The sequence below is a fragment of the Thamnophis elegans genome, chromosome 12, assembly GCF_009769535.1.
Source record: "Thamnophis elegans isolate rThaEle1 chromosome 12, rThaEle1.pri, whole genome shotgun sequence".
NCBI classification, from domain to species: domain Eukaryota; kingdom Metazoa; phylum Chordata; class Lepidosauria; order Squamata; family Colubridae; genus Thamnophis; species Thamnophis elegans.
Window position 1 is genome coordinate 13,412,309 of NC_045552.1, and position 17,936 is coordinate 13,430,244.

A 17,936-nucleotide genomic window follows, 5' to 3' on the forward strand; every position below is an offset into this window, starting at 1 on the left:
ATGATCAGGGCCAGCTAGTCACATCTCCAAAATCTCCTAATAGCACCACAATGCCGTGATTGACCCAGTACTTGACTTTTAATGGGGCGGTTTTAAGTGCTTCCAGTGAAGCACTTTCTTAAGGCTTTGCTAGGTCGGCCTAGAGTGCTCAGCACCATACATTTGAGCCCTTATTGTGTCGAGTAGCTTGCCATCAGGGAAGCTAACTCCATCTGGCCAACTGATGCACTCAGTTGGCCAATAAGAAATGCCCTAGAGACCCAGAAGTTTACATGGCTGGCAAAACAAAGAAAAAAGTGATGGGAGCAGACTGCTCTCATTTGTTTTTCCTCTATCACAAACACACGTCTTTAGATGGCCTGTGATTAAATAGCCATAGCACTTAAGACTTATGTGCCCCTTCACAATGCCTTTACACAGCCCTCTCTTTACAGCGGTTTGCAGAGTCAGCAGATCGCCCCCAACAATCTGGGTCCTTCTTTTACCCATCCCGGAAGGATAGAAGGCTGAGTCAACCTTGAGCCAGTGAGAATCAAACTGCTGACAAGAGGGCAGAATTAGCCTGCAGTACTGCATTCCAACCACTGTGCCACCGTGGATCATATTGGAAAAATGAGAACTCCATTAACAAACAAGTCAAGCTGAGACCTGCTTCTGTGTTTACAATGGACGCTCTAGGCAAAAGAAGGCTCATCAAACAAGTTAGAGGTCACAACTTGGTGGCCTTCCGATATTTAGGATTACAAGCCTTAACAGCCCCCCCTGCTATTGGCCTTGCAAACTAGAGCTCATGGGAGCTGAAGCCCAAAGCAACTGGATGATGTATAAACTATGCCATGCTAAGGTCAGAGTGAGGCTGCTGGCAGATATGCTGGTAGAGATATCTGGGATCTAGGCAAACATTAGTTCTTAATCAGGAAATGAAAAGGAGGAATTCAAGTAGAGCCTTCTAAAATGCGAGAACAGGTATTACAAAGTTACAATGCATTGCATAGTGTGTTGGATCTTCTGCTATCCTGTCTATGCTAGGAGCATTGTGGTCCCAATAAGAGATCTCAGGATTTGCCTCCACAAACCAAAATGCCCTCACAAGCAACATACAATATATACACACACCAAGCCTCCTATCGGTGGACAAAAAAGTTTACTTCCATCTGCAGAGTGCTAAAGGGAAAGAGAGAACAGCATCGGAACGAAAAATAATCACACCCCAATGATTAATGTTTACCTCTGGGGAAATCTAGATTTCCACCACAAATCATAGAACCTGTTGCAAGGTAAAAGAAATGCTGTGTTTAAAAGGAAGTGGAGACAGGAGAAAGCTGGGAAAACAGAGAACCCTGAGCATTGTGGTGCATTCGATCTAGCCCCCAAACGAAACCAGGCACAGTTAAAGCATGAATGGATCAAAGATGTGAGCGCCTCCAATCGTGGCTCGTGCACACTTACAATACTGAAAACCATTTGGTCCATCGAAGAGCTGCGTGGAAAGCAAAACTGGAGAAGGAGGGAGGGAAATGAAACGACCCAGGAATTCCAAGCCTCGGTGGAGATGAAATACTGTTGGTCCAGCAATTGCCACAGAGATGATGATAATGATGCAAAGATTGCTTCTTCAGTGTCGGATGGGGTTATTGGGGATCTTCTGAAGGCAATACAAGCCAGCGCCACTTTCTGTTGGTTGATGGTTGGATCTATTCTAGTTAATCCAGTAGTCGATGTTTGTCCCAGGAGAAAACCGAATTGAGACAGCCCCCCGCCCCTCTTTCAAAGTCTTGCAATAGATGCTGGATTTCAGTGCAAACACAACAGCACCATCAATGCCGGACCACAGACCCAAAAGAGGTATCAGAAGCAGAAGTAAACAGAGGAAAATGGTTGAAGACTTCCCACAGAGTTTTTTTTCCCCCAGTGAACTCTGCAATTCCAGGGTAGGTTTGGTTGCTTTTATATCACTACGGTCCATGTTACCTTGACTTCAATGCACACAAAACCAGCCAAACCAAAAAAAGGCCTAAAAACATCCTGTTTTCATAAATTCCTTAATACAATACATAAAATGATACATCTCAGAAGATTATTTCACCCATCCTGTGTTTGCCATCTATGCAAAACCCAACAGCCCATGGCTTTATCAAGCCAGCTTAATCAAAGGAATTCATTTGGGATTTCTCCCCCTCCCCTTCCTTCTTTTCCTGCTTGGGGGAAATGAGAGAACACGCACACGGTAAATTCAGATGGGTCCAAATTGGTCCACTGGATAAACATTCGTGGACCTGTTGCAAGGCTGGTGGATAGAGAGGAAATGGGGGGGTGGGGGTGGGGCTGGCTTCATTGTGAAAAGCCTTTGTACAGGCTCCATACAGACCCTTCAAATAAATGCTGAGCACACAGGCTCTTATCGGAGTAAACACTTCTTTTTAACAGTTGCACTTTTAAAATGGTACGAACAAGGCAGAATTGCATGACACTGGCATGGTTTGTACGTGGCACCAGTTGGCTAGCGGCTGGGCGGGCACTTCGTTAAAACTGCTCCTTTTTTTAAAAACAACAACAACAACAGCAGCAGCACACCTGGCTAAACATTCACCGCTGCGTCACGTAGATGGGAAATTTGGCCCTTCTCCCTCATCACGGGTTTGCCTTGATTCAAAAAGTTGGGAGGATGGATAAACCGTGCAAAAAACAAATGAAAAGAGCTTAACATTTCCTGCTTTCTTCGTTCAGTCCAAATATTTTTCCTACGCCATGAGGACTTCAAGTAACGCGGGTTTCGGTTTTTAGGGTCTCCCGTCTAGCATGACCCTGCTGGTTTGAGGTTACAGCTAGTCCCCGACTGACATTGGTTCACTTAGTGACCATTTGAAATTACAACAGCATTGAAAGAAGGGACTTTTGGCTGTTTTTCACTCTTGTGAACGCTGCTGCATCCCCGGGACAAAATTCAGATGCTTGGCAACTGGCATGTACTTATGACAGCTGAAGTGCCCCAAGGACGTGGGATCCCCTTTTGCAACCTTCTGACAAGCAAAGTCAATGGAGAAGCCTGATTCACTTAACAACCCTGTTACTAACTTGACAACTGCAGTGATTCACTTAACAACTGCGGCAAGAAAGGTCGTAAAATGGGGGCGGGGAAACCTCACTTAATAAATGTCTCACTGAGCCACATAAATTTTGGGCCCAATCGTGGTCGTAAGTCGAGGACTATCTGTATACAGATTCCAAATCCAACCTCTTTGGAGCTCATCAAGTTAAGCAACACCGTCTTTCAGAGGGGGGATGATCTAATTGGGACAAACATATCATGAAATCAGAAATAGGACTATAGCAGGTGCAGATGTAAGCTTTTAACCTAGATTGGTGGGAAGATAGCAATAGCACTTAGACTTATATACCGCTTTTACAGCCCTCTCTAAGCGCTTTACAGAGTCAGCCTATTGCCCCCAACAATCTGGCTCCTCATTTTACCCACCTCGGAAGGATGGAAGGCTGAGTCAACTTTGAGCTGGCCAGGATCAAACTCCTGGCAGTGGGCAGTTAGCAATAGCAATAGCCATTAGACTTATATACCACAGTGCTTTCCAGCCCTCTCTAAGTGGTTTACAGAGTTGCCTGTTGCCCCCAACAATCTGGGTCCTCATTTTACCCACCTCGGAAGGATGGAAGGCTGAGTCAACTTTGAGCCTGGTGGGACTCAAACTCCCAAACTGCAACTAGCAGTCAGCTGAAGTAGCCTGCAGTATTGCACTCTAACGACTGCACCACCTCAGCTCAAGATCCTTGCTATAAAGCCTTGCACCATTGCTAAAGTCCTAGTTCAACACCCATCATGGGTCCCTTAAGAGCGCTTACACCCTCGAGTGCAAAACTGTGCAGAAGCCGCTCCAGTGGAATCTGTTATAAGTTGGGAACGAAAGATTTCTTTATTCTCTGCACTAGTTTTCTAAAACGGAAATGGGCCAGATCCAGATTTTATTAATTATGATGATTATTATTTTTGGTATAAGAAACTTGGGGCAATATTTTATATATATATATAAAAAGGAGAGACCTATTTCCAAATCTGAGGTTATATAGCTCATCCTTGAGAGCACATTTCCGATCACCGAGATCCCAAGAGCAGAAGAAGAAAAAAAACAAAACAAAATAAAGATTCGCATCTAAGTTTACCAGCCAACGTTTACAACTAGCCGACTTTCGTGGCCAGTTAAAAAGCACCCTTTTAAGGATTGTGTGCACATGGATTTAAGCAGCAGCAGCAGCAGTGACATGGAATGTCAGCATTAAAGCAAGAATGGCTGCCAGAAATAACAGACCCACACCATTCTCAGAATATTTGTGTTTTACATTCAATATATTTCTATTTCCTTCCAATTTATTTTATTTTCTCTTCAAAGGGGCTATCCCTTCGTATGTCTGTGTGTCCCTTTTAAGAAAGTGCTTTTGTGGGTTGTATTTAGGGAGGCACCTGCTGAGATCACCAAATCTCCTTCCCCTCCCCACCCCCACCCCCTCCCCACTTTTTCAGGGCAGGCAGAGAGAATTATTTTCACTGCCATGAATATCTCCCCAAAGTTAAGTGCTAATTTCATCAACAATTCAAGGGTAAACACATCTCCCCCTCCCTCCCCGAATCAGAACAGTCACAGCTGTCCCTAAAGCACATTTACAGGCAATCAGAATAATGCAAATAATAACAATAATAATAATTAAAAAAAAGGAACCATTATAAAACAACAAGCACTTCACCACGTATTAAATAAAGCATGTAATAAATAGGGGTGGGGGGGATTATAACTTCTGTACAGGGGAGCGGGTTTTTTTTTCTTCCCTCTTTCCTTTTCCTAATCAGTCATCTCTCAAAAGGCGTCAAATTTTCCTAGAAGTTTTCAGTGCATCCTTCGGGAAAGATTCCGGAGTCTTTCCTGTCGGCATTTATCGGAGCCCGTTGGAACAGACGTGGTTAATGGCGGCGGAGAGGGCATGGGTGATGCGCTTCTTTTCAAGAGTAGTAAAACACTTGTAACTTCAGTTTTGTGTGTTTGTGTGTGTGCGTGTCAAACAACCACAACAAAAAGGGGGGCATTGATAAAGGCACAAGTAAATGTGAAAGTAAAATGGAGGGAGGGAGGATGATGATTTTTCTACACCAGAGAGAGATTTAGCAACGATTATTCTAAAACCGACAGCACTGGCCAAGGTCTGTTGTTTTAACATCTGAAAAGTTGCCCAGCAAGGGCTTAAGTATTTCCTGTACTGTTCTCCACCCGGTTTGGAGCTAAGCCAAAGCCTGCAGCATGTTCCAAGGATGGACTTCTTCTCCTGTAGGCCCCTGCTTGTGGGGCCGGCTCTCCAGACAGGTTCCTTCTCCTGGTGGAGAGCCGGCGAATGGACAGGCTGGAGGAATGTTCCAACAAGCAGCCCATGCTGTTGCTTCGGTCCAGTGGCTGCGTGGGGAGGCTTGAAATGAAAGCGCAGGTGGATTTGAAAGTAGCGCACGAGCTGCCGCCGTATTTCTTCCCCTTCTTGGTGAAGGGTCCTTCCCCATGAGCCAAAGGCTTTGGACAACACTCCCCCTTTGAGCAAGAGCTCATCGGGGTGGCCGTGCAGCTCTCCTGCTCTCCTGAACTACACTTTTTTACCCTGTATCCCTCCTTCGAACGTGTTTGCTGAAGCTCACTAGTCCTTGCTTTCTCCTCCACGCGGATGCCGCTTTGAAGTGGCGAGGTGGCCGATGGAGGAGGAGCTTCGTGTCTGTTGGGGGTTTCTTTGCCCCATGCTTTCCGAGGGCTGAATTCAGAAGTGCTACCACCGAGTTCAAAGTAGCTGGCCTGCAGGGACATCACTGATCCATGCCCAAAACTGGGGTGGGTGCTGGGTCTTGCCTGGACCATTTGGATGCCCCCAATGGGGATCATCGGGCAAGGGATCCTGGGTAACTGCTGGGAGTGCAAAGGGAGATGACTAAAAATATGGTCTTCCACTAGATCTGAAGCACGAATGGGCCCTTGGTGGAGTGATGGCAAAGGTCTGAAATAGAGATGTTGAATGATGCCCGGCGAAACTGTTGGGTTCCTGGACTCTGTCTTCTGCAATGACAAGAGGCATATAGAAAAGTCAACTCTTTTAAGTTGGTGCATACAGGGGTGGACACAAAATACTTTAATAAATATAAAGGAAGGAACCAAATTAATCTCTAAAATTGAACACTTCAACAAGAGAATAACTATGCTTCTATAACTATGGAAGCTATAGAAATAGAAAAACACCCCCACAACATGAATAAACGTGACGATACCTCCTGCCTACCAGACATCTGGAAACCAGCCCTAGTCAACAAATGAGCCCCACCCATGACCCAGGCCGTTACAACACAAAACAACAACGGACACACAGCCAGCACCAATCAGCACCAATCTACCAATCATGATACAACACATAACCAATCATTCCACTTACAGAAACAAAGCCAGCACTCCACACCACACCCCTCACCCAGATTTATAGAAAGATGGCAGCTCTGACCACGCTTTAAGCCCAAAACCAGCCTGAAGATGGCAAATGAGACCTCACCAAAACGTTGCCAAGACAATCTCAATTTTACACGGGAAAAGACCCAAATACAACGAGACCAGCATACCTACACCTGTGAAAATCTATGAATATATATATACACAACTGCCTAATATGTAATACAACCCAGATTCAAATCCCAGTAAGGGTATGGCTAGCTGATGAGAGCTAAATAGCTTGAAATAGATCTATACTAGTCTCCCTTTATTTATTCATCAGCACAAATGCAACACAAATGTAACAAAAAGGCAACATTAAAAATAATGGCTTTCTGTCTGGATGGTCTCTTGTGATGAGCCGATAGACAGAGAAAGGAAGCAGTATGCTTCCTCCCATATTTGGGCATACCAGGGGTTGTGACACAATAAATACCTATTTCCCTGACCTAGCTGATAAAGGAGGAGAGCCTGTGGCCTAGTGGCTAACACAACTGCCTAATATGTAATACAGCCCAGGTTCAAATCCCAGTAGGGGTATGGCTAGCCGATGAGAGCTAAATAGCTTGAAATAGATCTATACTAGTCTCCCTTTATTTATTTATCAGCACAAATGCACACACACATACACACACACACATACACAGGCATATATAAGGATACTAGATTGTGCAGAGATGAACAGGTTGACACTGAAAATAAAGGATAAAGAGGAATTGGTGTACTTCAAGGCATGGGGAAGATTGGCTAGAGAAAGGAAGCCAAAAAAGAAAGTAAGGAGAAGATACAGAACCCAGACAATGCACTATTAAATGAAAAGAGGGCGGGGGAAGAAAATATTAAATATACAAGTATATATTCAAGAGCGATATATAGAGGGGGGAAAAACATAGGACAGATTAGTGAAGGTAAGGGAATAAGAAATGATGCTAAATTATATTTGGGTTTGCAGAAATACCATCCCAAGAAAACATAAACTGAGATTTGAAAGCGACACCTATAACAACAGAAAAAGAAAGGGAGAAAGGGAGAAAGGAGGAGAAAATGAAAGGAAGAGGAGGGAAAGAAGAAAGAGGTAAGGAAAGGAGGGTGGAAGGGACAGAAAGAGAAGGAGAGAGGGTAGGAAGGGGAAGAGGAAGAGTAGGAATAGGGGAGAGGTAGGGGAAGGAGGAAGGGGAAGGAGAGGAGGAAGGAAGGAAGTAGAGAAGGGAGGGAGGGAGAAAAGAAAGGGAAAATAAAGTGGTGTTACAACAGGAGGAAGGGATGGTAAATAAAGCAACCCAAAATGTATATTAAAATCTATTAACTGGAATAACAAATGTATAAGAATGACAAATGTAAAGAAGAACAACAATTAAGTGAATATACTTAAAATGGTATGTAAGAGAATGAAAAATAAAAAAATTGGGGGGGGGGGGAATGATAGTTCTTGATCTTAACCCGGGCAACATCCATTTCCAGGTTCCTGACCCACCCTTTTGTAAAGCCAAGTTGTAAAAAAACGGGGATGGGCCAAATAGGGATATTTCGCATGGCCAACGATGTGAGACAACAGATGTTGCAGTGAAAAAACATCTGTAGCACCAGATTTTACCCACCTCTAAGCACAGCTTACCAGTTTAGGGTCTTCATGCAGCTCCGTTTCTTTGTCAAAGGACCTGTGAGGTAGAGGCACTGAAGATGATATCCCATGCGGAGATTTACGTAAGCTTTGTCCTTTTTCATTGACTGCCACTTGGCTACGAGAAGGCATATCCTCTCTTCCTGGGGATGGATACCGTGAAGGTGGCTCCGAGTAGCTCTGGGACAGCATTTTCTTCAGAGATAAGTATCTGGATGATGGCGTTTCTCTGTTTGGAGAGATGCATCTCACCGGAGAAACCCCTCTTGCTGGTGGAAGGTATAAGGGGGACGAGAGCTCTCTCTTTGAGGAAAAGTATCTGCTGGGTGAGATCTCAAGTCTTGGTGATGAATTACAGAGGACAAATGACTCTCTCAGAGATTGGTGACTGGAGGGCATTTCTCCAGTGTATGACATTCTTTTTGGTGAAGTTTCATTTTTGGTTAACGGATGCTTTCGAGCCAAGGACCGGTTGTTTCCACTACTGCTAACCCCAGAGTCCTTGCCTGGGGAACCTTTCCTGCTAGGCGTGATATCTTTGGAGACGGACAAATCCATTGCTAAGAGCATCTGCGGTCTTCTAACAGATTCCTTCTCAGCTGAAGTTGAGAGCGCACTGGAGGACAGAGCTGGTCGGTGAAGTCTTAGCAAGCTGTGGCACACAGCAACTTCACAGCTGTCAGCCGACCATTTCATTTCAGGCTCTAAGGAGGCAGCCTGGGAACACCAAACAGTACTCTCGTTGCCAGAGGGAATATCTTCCACGGTGGACAAGCTTGTCTTGGTGCCTTTCTCCTGTGAAGAGAGAGAACTTCTTGGAGGGTTCCCTGGAAGAGGAGTGTTCTTCATTTCCAAAGGCTTTCCAAGTGATTCCTCTTGGTTTTCCTCTTCCTCCTCTTCCTCGTCTTCCTCCTCGTCCTCTTCTTCATCATTGTCATCATCGTCATCAGACTCTTCCAAGTCTGAAAACTGGTGTTCAGGTAACTCAGATCCCTCCTGTCCTTCTGAATCTTGGAAGAGATCTTCAGTGGTTCCTAAAAAGGTGGAAGAGGAGCAGAACAATTTATCAGACAAGGATACATAAATACGTGTGCACATATTCATATTCACACGTATGTAGAAATATCAAGACAAACATCTCCTGAGAGATAATTGGAGGGAACTCCACAATGTTCTGGGTTAATGAGGAAGCACACTTCAAAGATACCACTTCTGCCACTAATACAGATTTTACCTATAAAGGTAAAGGTTCCCCTCACACATATGTGCTAGTTTTTCCCAACTCTAGGGGGCGGTGCTCATCTCCATTTCAAAGCCGAAGAGCCAGCACTGTCCAAAGACGTCTCCGTGGTCATGTGGCGGGCATGACTAAATGCTGAAGGTGCATAGAACGCAGTTACTTTCCCACCAAAGGTGGTTCCTATTTTTCTACTTGCATTTTTATGTGCTTTCGAACTGCTAGATTGGCAGAAGCTTGGACAAATAACGGGAGCTCACTCTGTTACACGGCGCTAGGGATTTGAACCACTGAACTGCCGACCTTCTGATTGACAACCTCAGCATCAGCCACTGAGCCACTGAGTCCCTGTTATATTTTACCTATAAAAGGACACTTATTATTATGGGCTTTTCCCCATCTTCCCTTTCCCATTCATGCTGGGTGGAAGCAGAGAAAATCAACATGCCTGGAGATAGTTCAAGGGGGGTGGGGTGTCAAATGAGGCTTTAATATACACAATTCAAATCTTCCTACTTCCTGAAATATCATGGAAAATTGAGATAGAATCTTGTTTATCCCTTCACTCAATTAGTTTGTCGATTATAACAATGGCAGTTCACAACAAAAGGCAACTGAAGGCAATTAAAATGTTCACGATGAGAGGCTAACAAAGTAAAATATTTACATATAAACATTCAATTGGTTGTATAAATTCCCATAAGCTATCTGAAGCCATTCCATTTTCAATAGTCTCTAGAAAACTAATAATTTTGGGGGTGGGGGTGTTTAAATATGTTCCCCAATGAAAGAGTTAGTGGTAAAAGGAAAGCAGGCCATCCAAAAATACGGTGGATTAAATCTGGGTAAGAAATGTGAAATTTACACAAGCTCAAAATCTGAGAGAAAATTTTTACAAGATGTTCTATAGATGGCATTTAGATCCTAAAAAGTTGGCTTCTATGTATCCGAATGTACAGCCTAAATGTTGGAGGTGTGGCTCTCTCGATGCTACATATTATCATATATGGTGGACCTGCCAAAAGGTTAAGGCATTTTGGATAAAAATATGGTGGGTCATGCAAAATGTTTTTAAAAGAAGGATAAAGTTTAGTCCTCAGTTATTTTTACTAGGTATATGTACTGACTTTACAGTGGTAGAGACCAATTTGATTCTGCACCTGATAACTGCAGCAAGACTGTTGGTGGCGCAATATTGGAAGAAGGAAGACTTGCCTACAACCCAAGAATGGACATTGAAAGTAACAAACTTAGCTGAAATGGCTAAAATATCGGCATATCTCAAAGATCATTCAAATGAGATATATAAACGAGACTGGAAAAAATGGATTGACTATATACAAAATAAATACGGGACTAAGAAATTCCAGTTAGCCTATGCTTAAGATCAGAAATGATTTAAACTGTTAAAAGTCAGTTCAGTAAGAAGAAGCTAAGGTCAATCTAGAATGTCATTAATTTCTTTATTTCTTTTTTCTCAATAGATTTTAGACTGTGTTAGTTAAAAATCCATACCGTGTACGGGTTCTGGGAAGTCGGGGGGGGAAGGAGGAGGGGGGGGTGGGGGGGTGGAGGGAGGGAGGGGTACACACAACAAAAAAAATTGTACTTCAATGTCTTAATGATTGACAAATGATGACATATTTGTGTTTTTTTTTAAAAGAAAAATAAAAAAGTTCTCTTCGCAAAAAAAAAATACGGTGGATTAGGATTGAATCACTATCCACCAAGAATTTTCAGATGGGGACATTAAATTATGGGTATAGGCACTCAAGGGAAAAAAGGCATAGACCCTCCTGGCTCCAGCCTTCACTGTCTACAGTTCTCTAAAGCAGTGTTTCTCAACCTTGGCAACTTGAAGATGTCCGGACTTCAACTCCCAGAATTCCCCAGCCAGCGAATGGACATCTTCAAGTTGCCAAGGTTGAGAAACACTGCTCTAAAGCACAAGCCAGGATTACAATTTCCAGCAAATACTCAAGTGAACAGATCTGTTTTTCATTCTGTTTCTCTCCTTCTTTGAAAACTTAGAATATATATATATATATATATATATATATATATATATATATATATATATATATATATATATATATATATATATATATATATATATATATATATATATATATATATATATATATATATATTCTGAGGTTTTCGCGGGTGTTAGTATGTAGGTCTCTAGTTGTTCGGGTTTTCTCCCGCGTAGAATTGGAGATGTCTTGGTGACGTTTCGACGAAGTCACATTCGTCATCTTCAGGCTGCTGCTGACTACTTCAGGTTTGGTGTTTCCAGGAGTAGTGTGGGATCTTGGCTGTTTTGTTCCTTATAACTGCTGGTAGGGGATTAAGTTTTAACTGCCAGTAGGGGATTAAAACTGATTGAATGGGGGCTTGGGTGTGTCTTGATTAGGTGGAAGTGTGTCCTTATTTGGTGGAGGGGTGTTCTGTTCTGATTGTTTGGGGGGTTGTGTTTCCTGTGAGGGTAGGAGGGGTTTTGAAGAGGCTGATTGTGCTTTAGCAGTCTGGCTTCTGGTTCTGGGTCGTGCCTCCTCATCAGTTTGTGTTTTTGGTTGTTTTCTTTGTGGATGTTTTTTGGTAGTGTTCTGTGTGGCTATTGTGAGTGTGGGCCTGGTCTCATTCTTCATGTTTGGGATTCGTTTGTTGATGAGGGCGGGTTTCCAAAGGGCTGGCAGGCGGGAGGTGTCGCATGAACAGGCGAGACGACTATAATATATATCTGATGTCCTGGTTTGGCCAGAGCCACCCAATGTCTCAAAATGCCCCTGAGAACAACCCCGAGGTAATCCGTCTGAAAGGCAAAGAACCATTCTGGGAAAGCTGCCTTGAAGCTCATCGGTTATTCTGAGTAAGTTAACAGAACTCGAAAAAACTCCTCCAGCAATTTGATGCCAGAGCAGATGTCCACGGCTGACACATATGAGTGCACCTCCCTTGTGAGTGACACAATACTGCTCCCTCGCCCGCATGTGCTTCCATCCCCAGGGGTGAAACTCTGGCAAGGCACCAATGCTTCCAAACACTGTTTTTCACTGTTGCAAAGCAAAAAGAGGGAAACACACACACACACACACACACACATATATGGAGGGAATGGGAGAAAGGGAGAGATTCTCCCTCCCTCCCTCTCCCTCCTTCTTCCTCTCTCTTCTCCAAAGCAGGCAGAACTTGGGGAAATGATGGCCTGAACTGATCTCTTACAGATAAATCTAGCTAGGAGCAATTTGCAGCTCAAAAGCCACCTTTGCCCCCAACCTGTCTCATTTCAGCGTTGACAACTCTAAAAGGAAAAAAAAATTAGTGCTGTGGAGACAGAAGCTCTCATAATGATGGCGGTGGAGGTTGTGTTCTACCAAGAGGCCACTTATCGAAGACGTTCCCATCTAACCTGTTACAACAGGAGTCAAATGTTCCCCCAGATGTTCTGCCTCTCTACTCAGCATCAAGAATGGTGTCTAGGGGCGAGCAACCAAGACCCTCGAGCAGATTCACACCACAACTGTCATCATCTCACAACCGTGGTCAATGCTTGGTGACTCTGGGTATGGGCACTTCATCCCAGCCATCTGGAGAGCATCAGGTTCCATCCCCCACAAAAGGAAAGTCCCAAAATCTTTACCTTCCTCTGGTTCCAGCTCTCCCGGTGAAGACGCCAACACACCCATCTCCTGACATTTTTTGCTGTGGGCTTTTGACTTCATATGTTTAGTCAAATTCCCTGCAAATGAAAACAGAAGAGGCACAAGTGGTCAGTCGTTGTTGGCAAGCGACACGCGGCAACCAGCAAGGTTTAAATCAGCAAGCAATGATTTACATTCCAAGGCCAGGAACAAGAAGGCCACCGCTCTTGACATCAAGCAGCTGGCTAATTTGTTGTCTGCTTCTCCCAATTACTACAGGATGGCTTTTCACAACTGCTAGCTCTCATGCAAGGCAGAAATAGCCAGCAGGCACATGCTTTGCCAAAACAGGGGAAGCCCTACTCCAAGCCTTTCCCTGCGACATGCAGAAGAGGCAGGGGGATACTGGATGCTCCTTGCCAGAGCGCATAAAGCAGAGATGGCCACATCATGCCTTGGGGTGCCAGGTGGCTGCAATTATTATTGAGGTGACGACGATGGAATTCCCAAATCAAAATATCCAAAAGCTCACAGGTTTTTTTTTCTTTTTAAAAAAAATAGAACTGTTACCTTTGGTTGCCTTTTTAGTCTGGGGAAAAAAATTACTGACCTAGAACATTAACACAATCGTAAATTCTACTCCGGGAATGAGCAAAGATAGAGATGTCAGAGGAGACCTGGGAGAAGAGTAGAATGAAGAAAAAACCAAAGGTTTCCAAGGACATGACTCAAGTCTCATTTTTAATTTAGGATAAACTTCACTATAGCAATAGCAATAGCAGTTAGACTTATATACCGCTTCATAGGGCTTTCAGCCCTCTCTAAGCGGTTTAGAGAGTCAGCATATTGCCCCCAACAACAATCCGGGTCCTCATTTTACCCACCTTGGAAGGATGGAAGGCTGAGTCAATCCTGAGCTGGTGAGATTTGAACAGCCGAACTGCAGTCAGCTGAAGTAGCCTGCAGTGCTGCATTTAACCACTGCGCCACCTCGAAAGAACTATGGTTCTTTCACCTCTTGCTTTATCCTTACAGTTTTTTTAAAAAAAATTAAATGCACCCACTTTTACACTCTGAAGTCTGTTTTTCAAGGTCTCTGCTACCATTCCACTAAAAACCTCCGCCAATTTTTAGATTCTCCCAACTTCTGGAAATCACTACTCAGGTCATCTAAATCAACATCTTATTATTATTATTATTATTAAGGGAGTACTATTGTCTTTGTTCAGTTGCCAAGTCATGTCCGACGCTTCACGACTCCATAGTCTGTAGCGCGCCATCCTCCCCATCCTCCACTGTCTCCTGGAGTTTGCCCAAATTCATGTTTGTTGCATCCATGACTATCTAACACCTCATCCTCTGCTATCCCCTTCTCCTTTTGTTTTCCATCTTTCCCAACTTCAAGGTCTTTTCCAATGAGTCCCATCTTCTCCTTTGGTGGCCCAAGTGTTTGAGTGTCAGCTTCAGTTTCTGTCTTTCCAAAGAAAAATCAAAGTTGATTTCTTTTAGGATAGACTGATTTGATCTTACAGGTCAAGGGACTCTCAAGAGTCTTCTCCAGCATGAAAAAAAAAGAGTGTCTGCATGCAAGTTTGCTCATTTAACATTAAATCATGATCTCAACACAATACAATAGCAGAGTTGGAAGGGACCTTGGAGGTCTTCTAGTCCAACCCCCCTGCCTAGGCAGGAAACCCTATACTGTTTCAGACAAATGGCTATCCAACATCTAGTTAAAGACTTCCAGTGTTGGAGCATTCACAACATCTGGAGGCAAGTTGTTCCACTGATTAATTGTTCTCACTGTCAGGAAATTTCTCCTCAGTTCTAAGTTGCTTCTCTCCTTGATTAGTTTCCACCCATTGCTTCTTGTTCTGCCCTCAGGTGCTTTGGAGAATAGTTTGATTCCCTCTTCTTTGTGGCAACCCCTGGGATATTGGGACACTGCTATCATGTCTCCCCTAGTCCTTTTTTTCATTAAACTACACATACCCAGTTCCTGCAACCGTTCTTCAACACAACTGCAAGCAAATATGAAACAAAAAGAGGTTTTATCTAAGATAGAATTACCCAGGATTTCTTGCATTGGAAAGCAAGATAGATTTGCTACAGACACATGGACTGCTTCAAATTAAGCATAGGCTGTGCTTTCAGAATAATGTCTATGTGTCCGATAATAAATCAAAACAGGTAACTGCTCAGCTTCCAGGTGATTGGGAAAATGTGACTTTAGGGGCCCAGAGTGGGGAATGTCGCAGCAGAAGAACATGATGAGGGGCTGAGCTAATGAATCATTTGAAACCTTGATAAGAGCCACATGGCTCTAAACATTAAGGATCATTAAAAAAAACAAACCCAATCCTTCAGTCTAAGTCTTTAAACTGCAGTTGTTCCTTAACCCAACCATGGAAGTTAGTTACAAGTCTCAGAGGATGAAAATTCAAAGGGATTGCATGATGTGCTTTTTGGAGATTGCAACAATGAGTGTTTAAAATCCTATAGTCTTAGATGAATATTTTTGCAGTCCAGAATGTAAGGAAGGGAGAAATTCTGAAACGCCCAAGCCGAAGAAACATTTGGGAATGTAATAGTAGCTTTATTAGGAATCCTAGGAACATGTATCCAACAGCAGAAAGAGGAAACAAACTTTATGAGGACTTAAGGAACCAATTTCTCCAATGAAATCACCAGAGGCAAGTGTCTATTCTCTCTTAAACAGCAAAACAGAAAAGGTACAATAGCAGGGAAGACAGATAACTGGGCTACGAAAGAAATGTAATTGGATTGGCATTGAAATCAAACAAAATCATGCTTAGTTTTTTGTTTAATCTGATTCCACCCATTTTTTGGTCCTGATTCAATCCACCTTAGGGAAATACAGTTCACATAATCTTATTCAAGGGATTAAGGTAGGCTTTATCTTGAAAAAAAATGCTACATATTCTTGAACTATAAAATTACAGAGACAAAAAGACACAATTGTTTTTTCTATGAGCTACCTTACCTAGAGAAAAAAAAATGTTTTTGAGCAGTGGACTTGCAAAAAAACTTCTTTGTCCCAATGACTTAATGTAGAAACGATCTAACTTTCTGAATTAGAAAAAACTACTGGATTATCTAGATCCAAAAATAGGATTTCTTCAAATCTCAGTGTTTGAACGAGTCCTAGATACAACCTCAAAACTTCTCTTTCTTACCAACAGCAAGTACTATACAGCATAAGTATAATGTATTAGATTCCCAAATTCCTTTTTACGCCTAGTATTCAGGCCTCTTAGTCTTGACATACTTTTCAAACTCTAGACCAGTGGTGGCAAATCTATGGCACGTGTGCCAGGGGTGAAATTCAGCAGGTTCTGACAGGTTCTGGAGAACCGGTAGTGGAAGTTTTGAGTAGTTCGGAGAACCAGCAAATACCATCTCTGGCTGGCCCCAGAGTGGGTTGGGAATGGAGATTTTGCAGTATCCTTCCCCTGCCATGCCCACCAAGCCACGCTCACAGAACCGGTAGTAAAAAAATGTATTTCAGCACTGACGCATGCCCAAAGTGGCACACAAAGCCATGTCGCCTGGCACGCGCAGCCTTGCCTGTTTGTCTTCTGGGTTTCTGGCATGCATGCATGTGTGACAGTCAGCTGTCCTCGCTGTGCATGGCAGTGCTGAAAACCGGTGTGCACATGCGTGCCGGCTAGCTGATTTCCTGGTGACATGTGCACCAGAACCCGGAAGTTTGGCCTTTCTGGAGCATGATCCCTTCGCGCTTGCAGCAGTGCCAAAAATTGCCCTGCGCATGTGTGCCAGCCAGTTGATCAGCGAGCATGCATGCACACTAGAACCTGGAAGTTCAGTTTTTCCAGAGCATGGTCCCAACGAGGGTGCACAATATCTCTGTGTGATCTTTTTGATACTCACTGCCGAAAATGTTTGCCATCACTGCTCTAGATAATTGAGGAGTTCTGGAAAATGTAAAAGTTTGCACCTTATTTCATGACCTCAAATTAATATATATTATTACCCTAATATAGAGGTTAGAATTTATCCAGATTAGTCCAGACTGTTCAGCACATGGACATGTGATAGTATTAATCCAAATGATTAATTAGTCTGGACAGTGATTCCAGCTTTTGCTTATGGATCAATATAATGGCATCAGACAAAACTCCTTTTTATATTCCTCTCCCTGTTTTTAATATGCAAGTGGTAATGAATAGAAGTTATTTTTGCTATAGTCACAATTATCTAATCAAGAAGAACCATACAATAGTTGGCATACTACACCATCTAAAGAAGAATGAATTCTTAATAATTATAAAAAAGCAACATGATACATTGAGGTTTATTCACTGTGGAGGTGTGTTTTCAATAAATTGTTAGATGTCAGCCTCCAGAAGAGATACCTTCAGGTATATTATAATGTCTAATTATATCAAAGTGGGAACAATGGAAGAGTTATTAAATAATGGATTATATTATTCCCAATGTGAGCTAAATATTGGCACAAGTTTTCTTGTTAGTGCTTAAATTTGTTTTGTCTAGTCTCCATTTCTTTTCCTTCCTTTCTTCCTTCCTTCCTTCCTTCCTTCCTTCCTTCCTTCCTTCCTTCCTTCCTGCCTTCCTGCCTTCCTTCCTTCCTTCCTTCCTTCCTTCCTTTCCTTTCTTTCTTATAACAAATCTCTTTGTAATATTTGCAGCTAAGTCATAGGGTATTAATGCTATAAATAAAGGCTTTTGTTATTCAAGGGAAAAAAAATTAAGGACAAAAATGAGTAGATGAAATCGTATCTCACATCTGCTCATACTTGATTAGAAATAGGAAGAAATGTCAGGTTTTCCATCTCTTCCAGTTACTCACTAAATGATAAATCAGTCCAGATTGGGCTTTTCTGTTCTAAAGGGTTTTTTTTAACCCCACCTTTATTACT

At 42.9% G+C, this 17,936-nt stretch overlaps 1 protein-coding gene across 2 annotated transcripts in view; it reads right to left on the minus strand.

Annotated features, from left to right (window-relative positions):
- Nucleotides 1–3,712: 3,712 nt before the first annotated feature.
- Nucleotides 3,713–17,936, minus strand: part of HIVEP3 (HIVEP zinc finger 3) — a 49,108-nt gene continuing 34,884 nt past the window's right edge. For both annotated transcript variants that reach the window (XM_032228497.1, XM_032228496.1), the window contains exons 4-6: nucleotides 13,014–13,112; nucleotides 8,128–9,167; nucleotides 3,713–6,092 (exon numbers count right to left, since the gene is read on the minus strand). In XM_032228497.1, coding sequence (XP_032084388.1) covers nucleotides 5,244–6,092; nucleotides 8,128–9,167; nucleotides 13,014–13,112 — 1,988 coding nt within the window. In that variant the 3' untranslated portion in view covers nucleotides 3,713–5,243. The remainder of the gene's footprint in view (nucleotides 6,093–8,127; nucleotides 9,168–13,013; nucleotides 13,113–17,936) is intronic.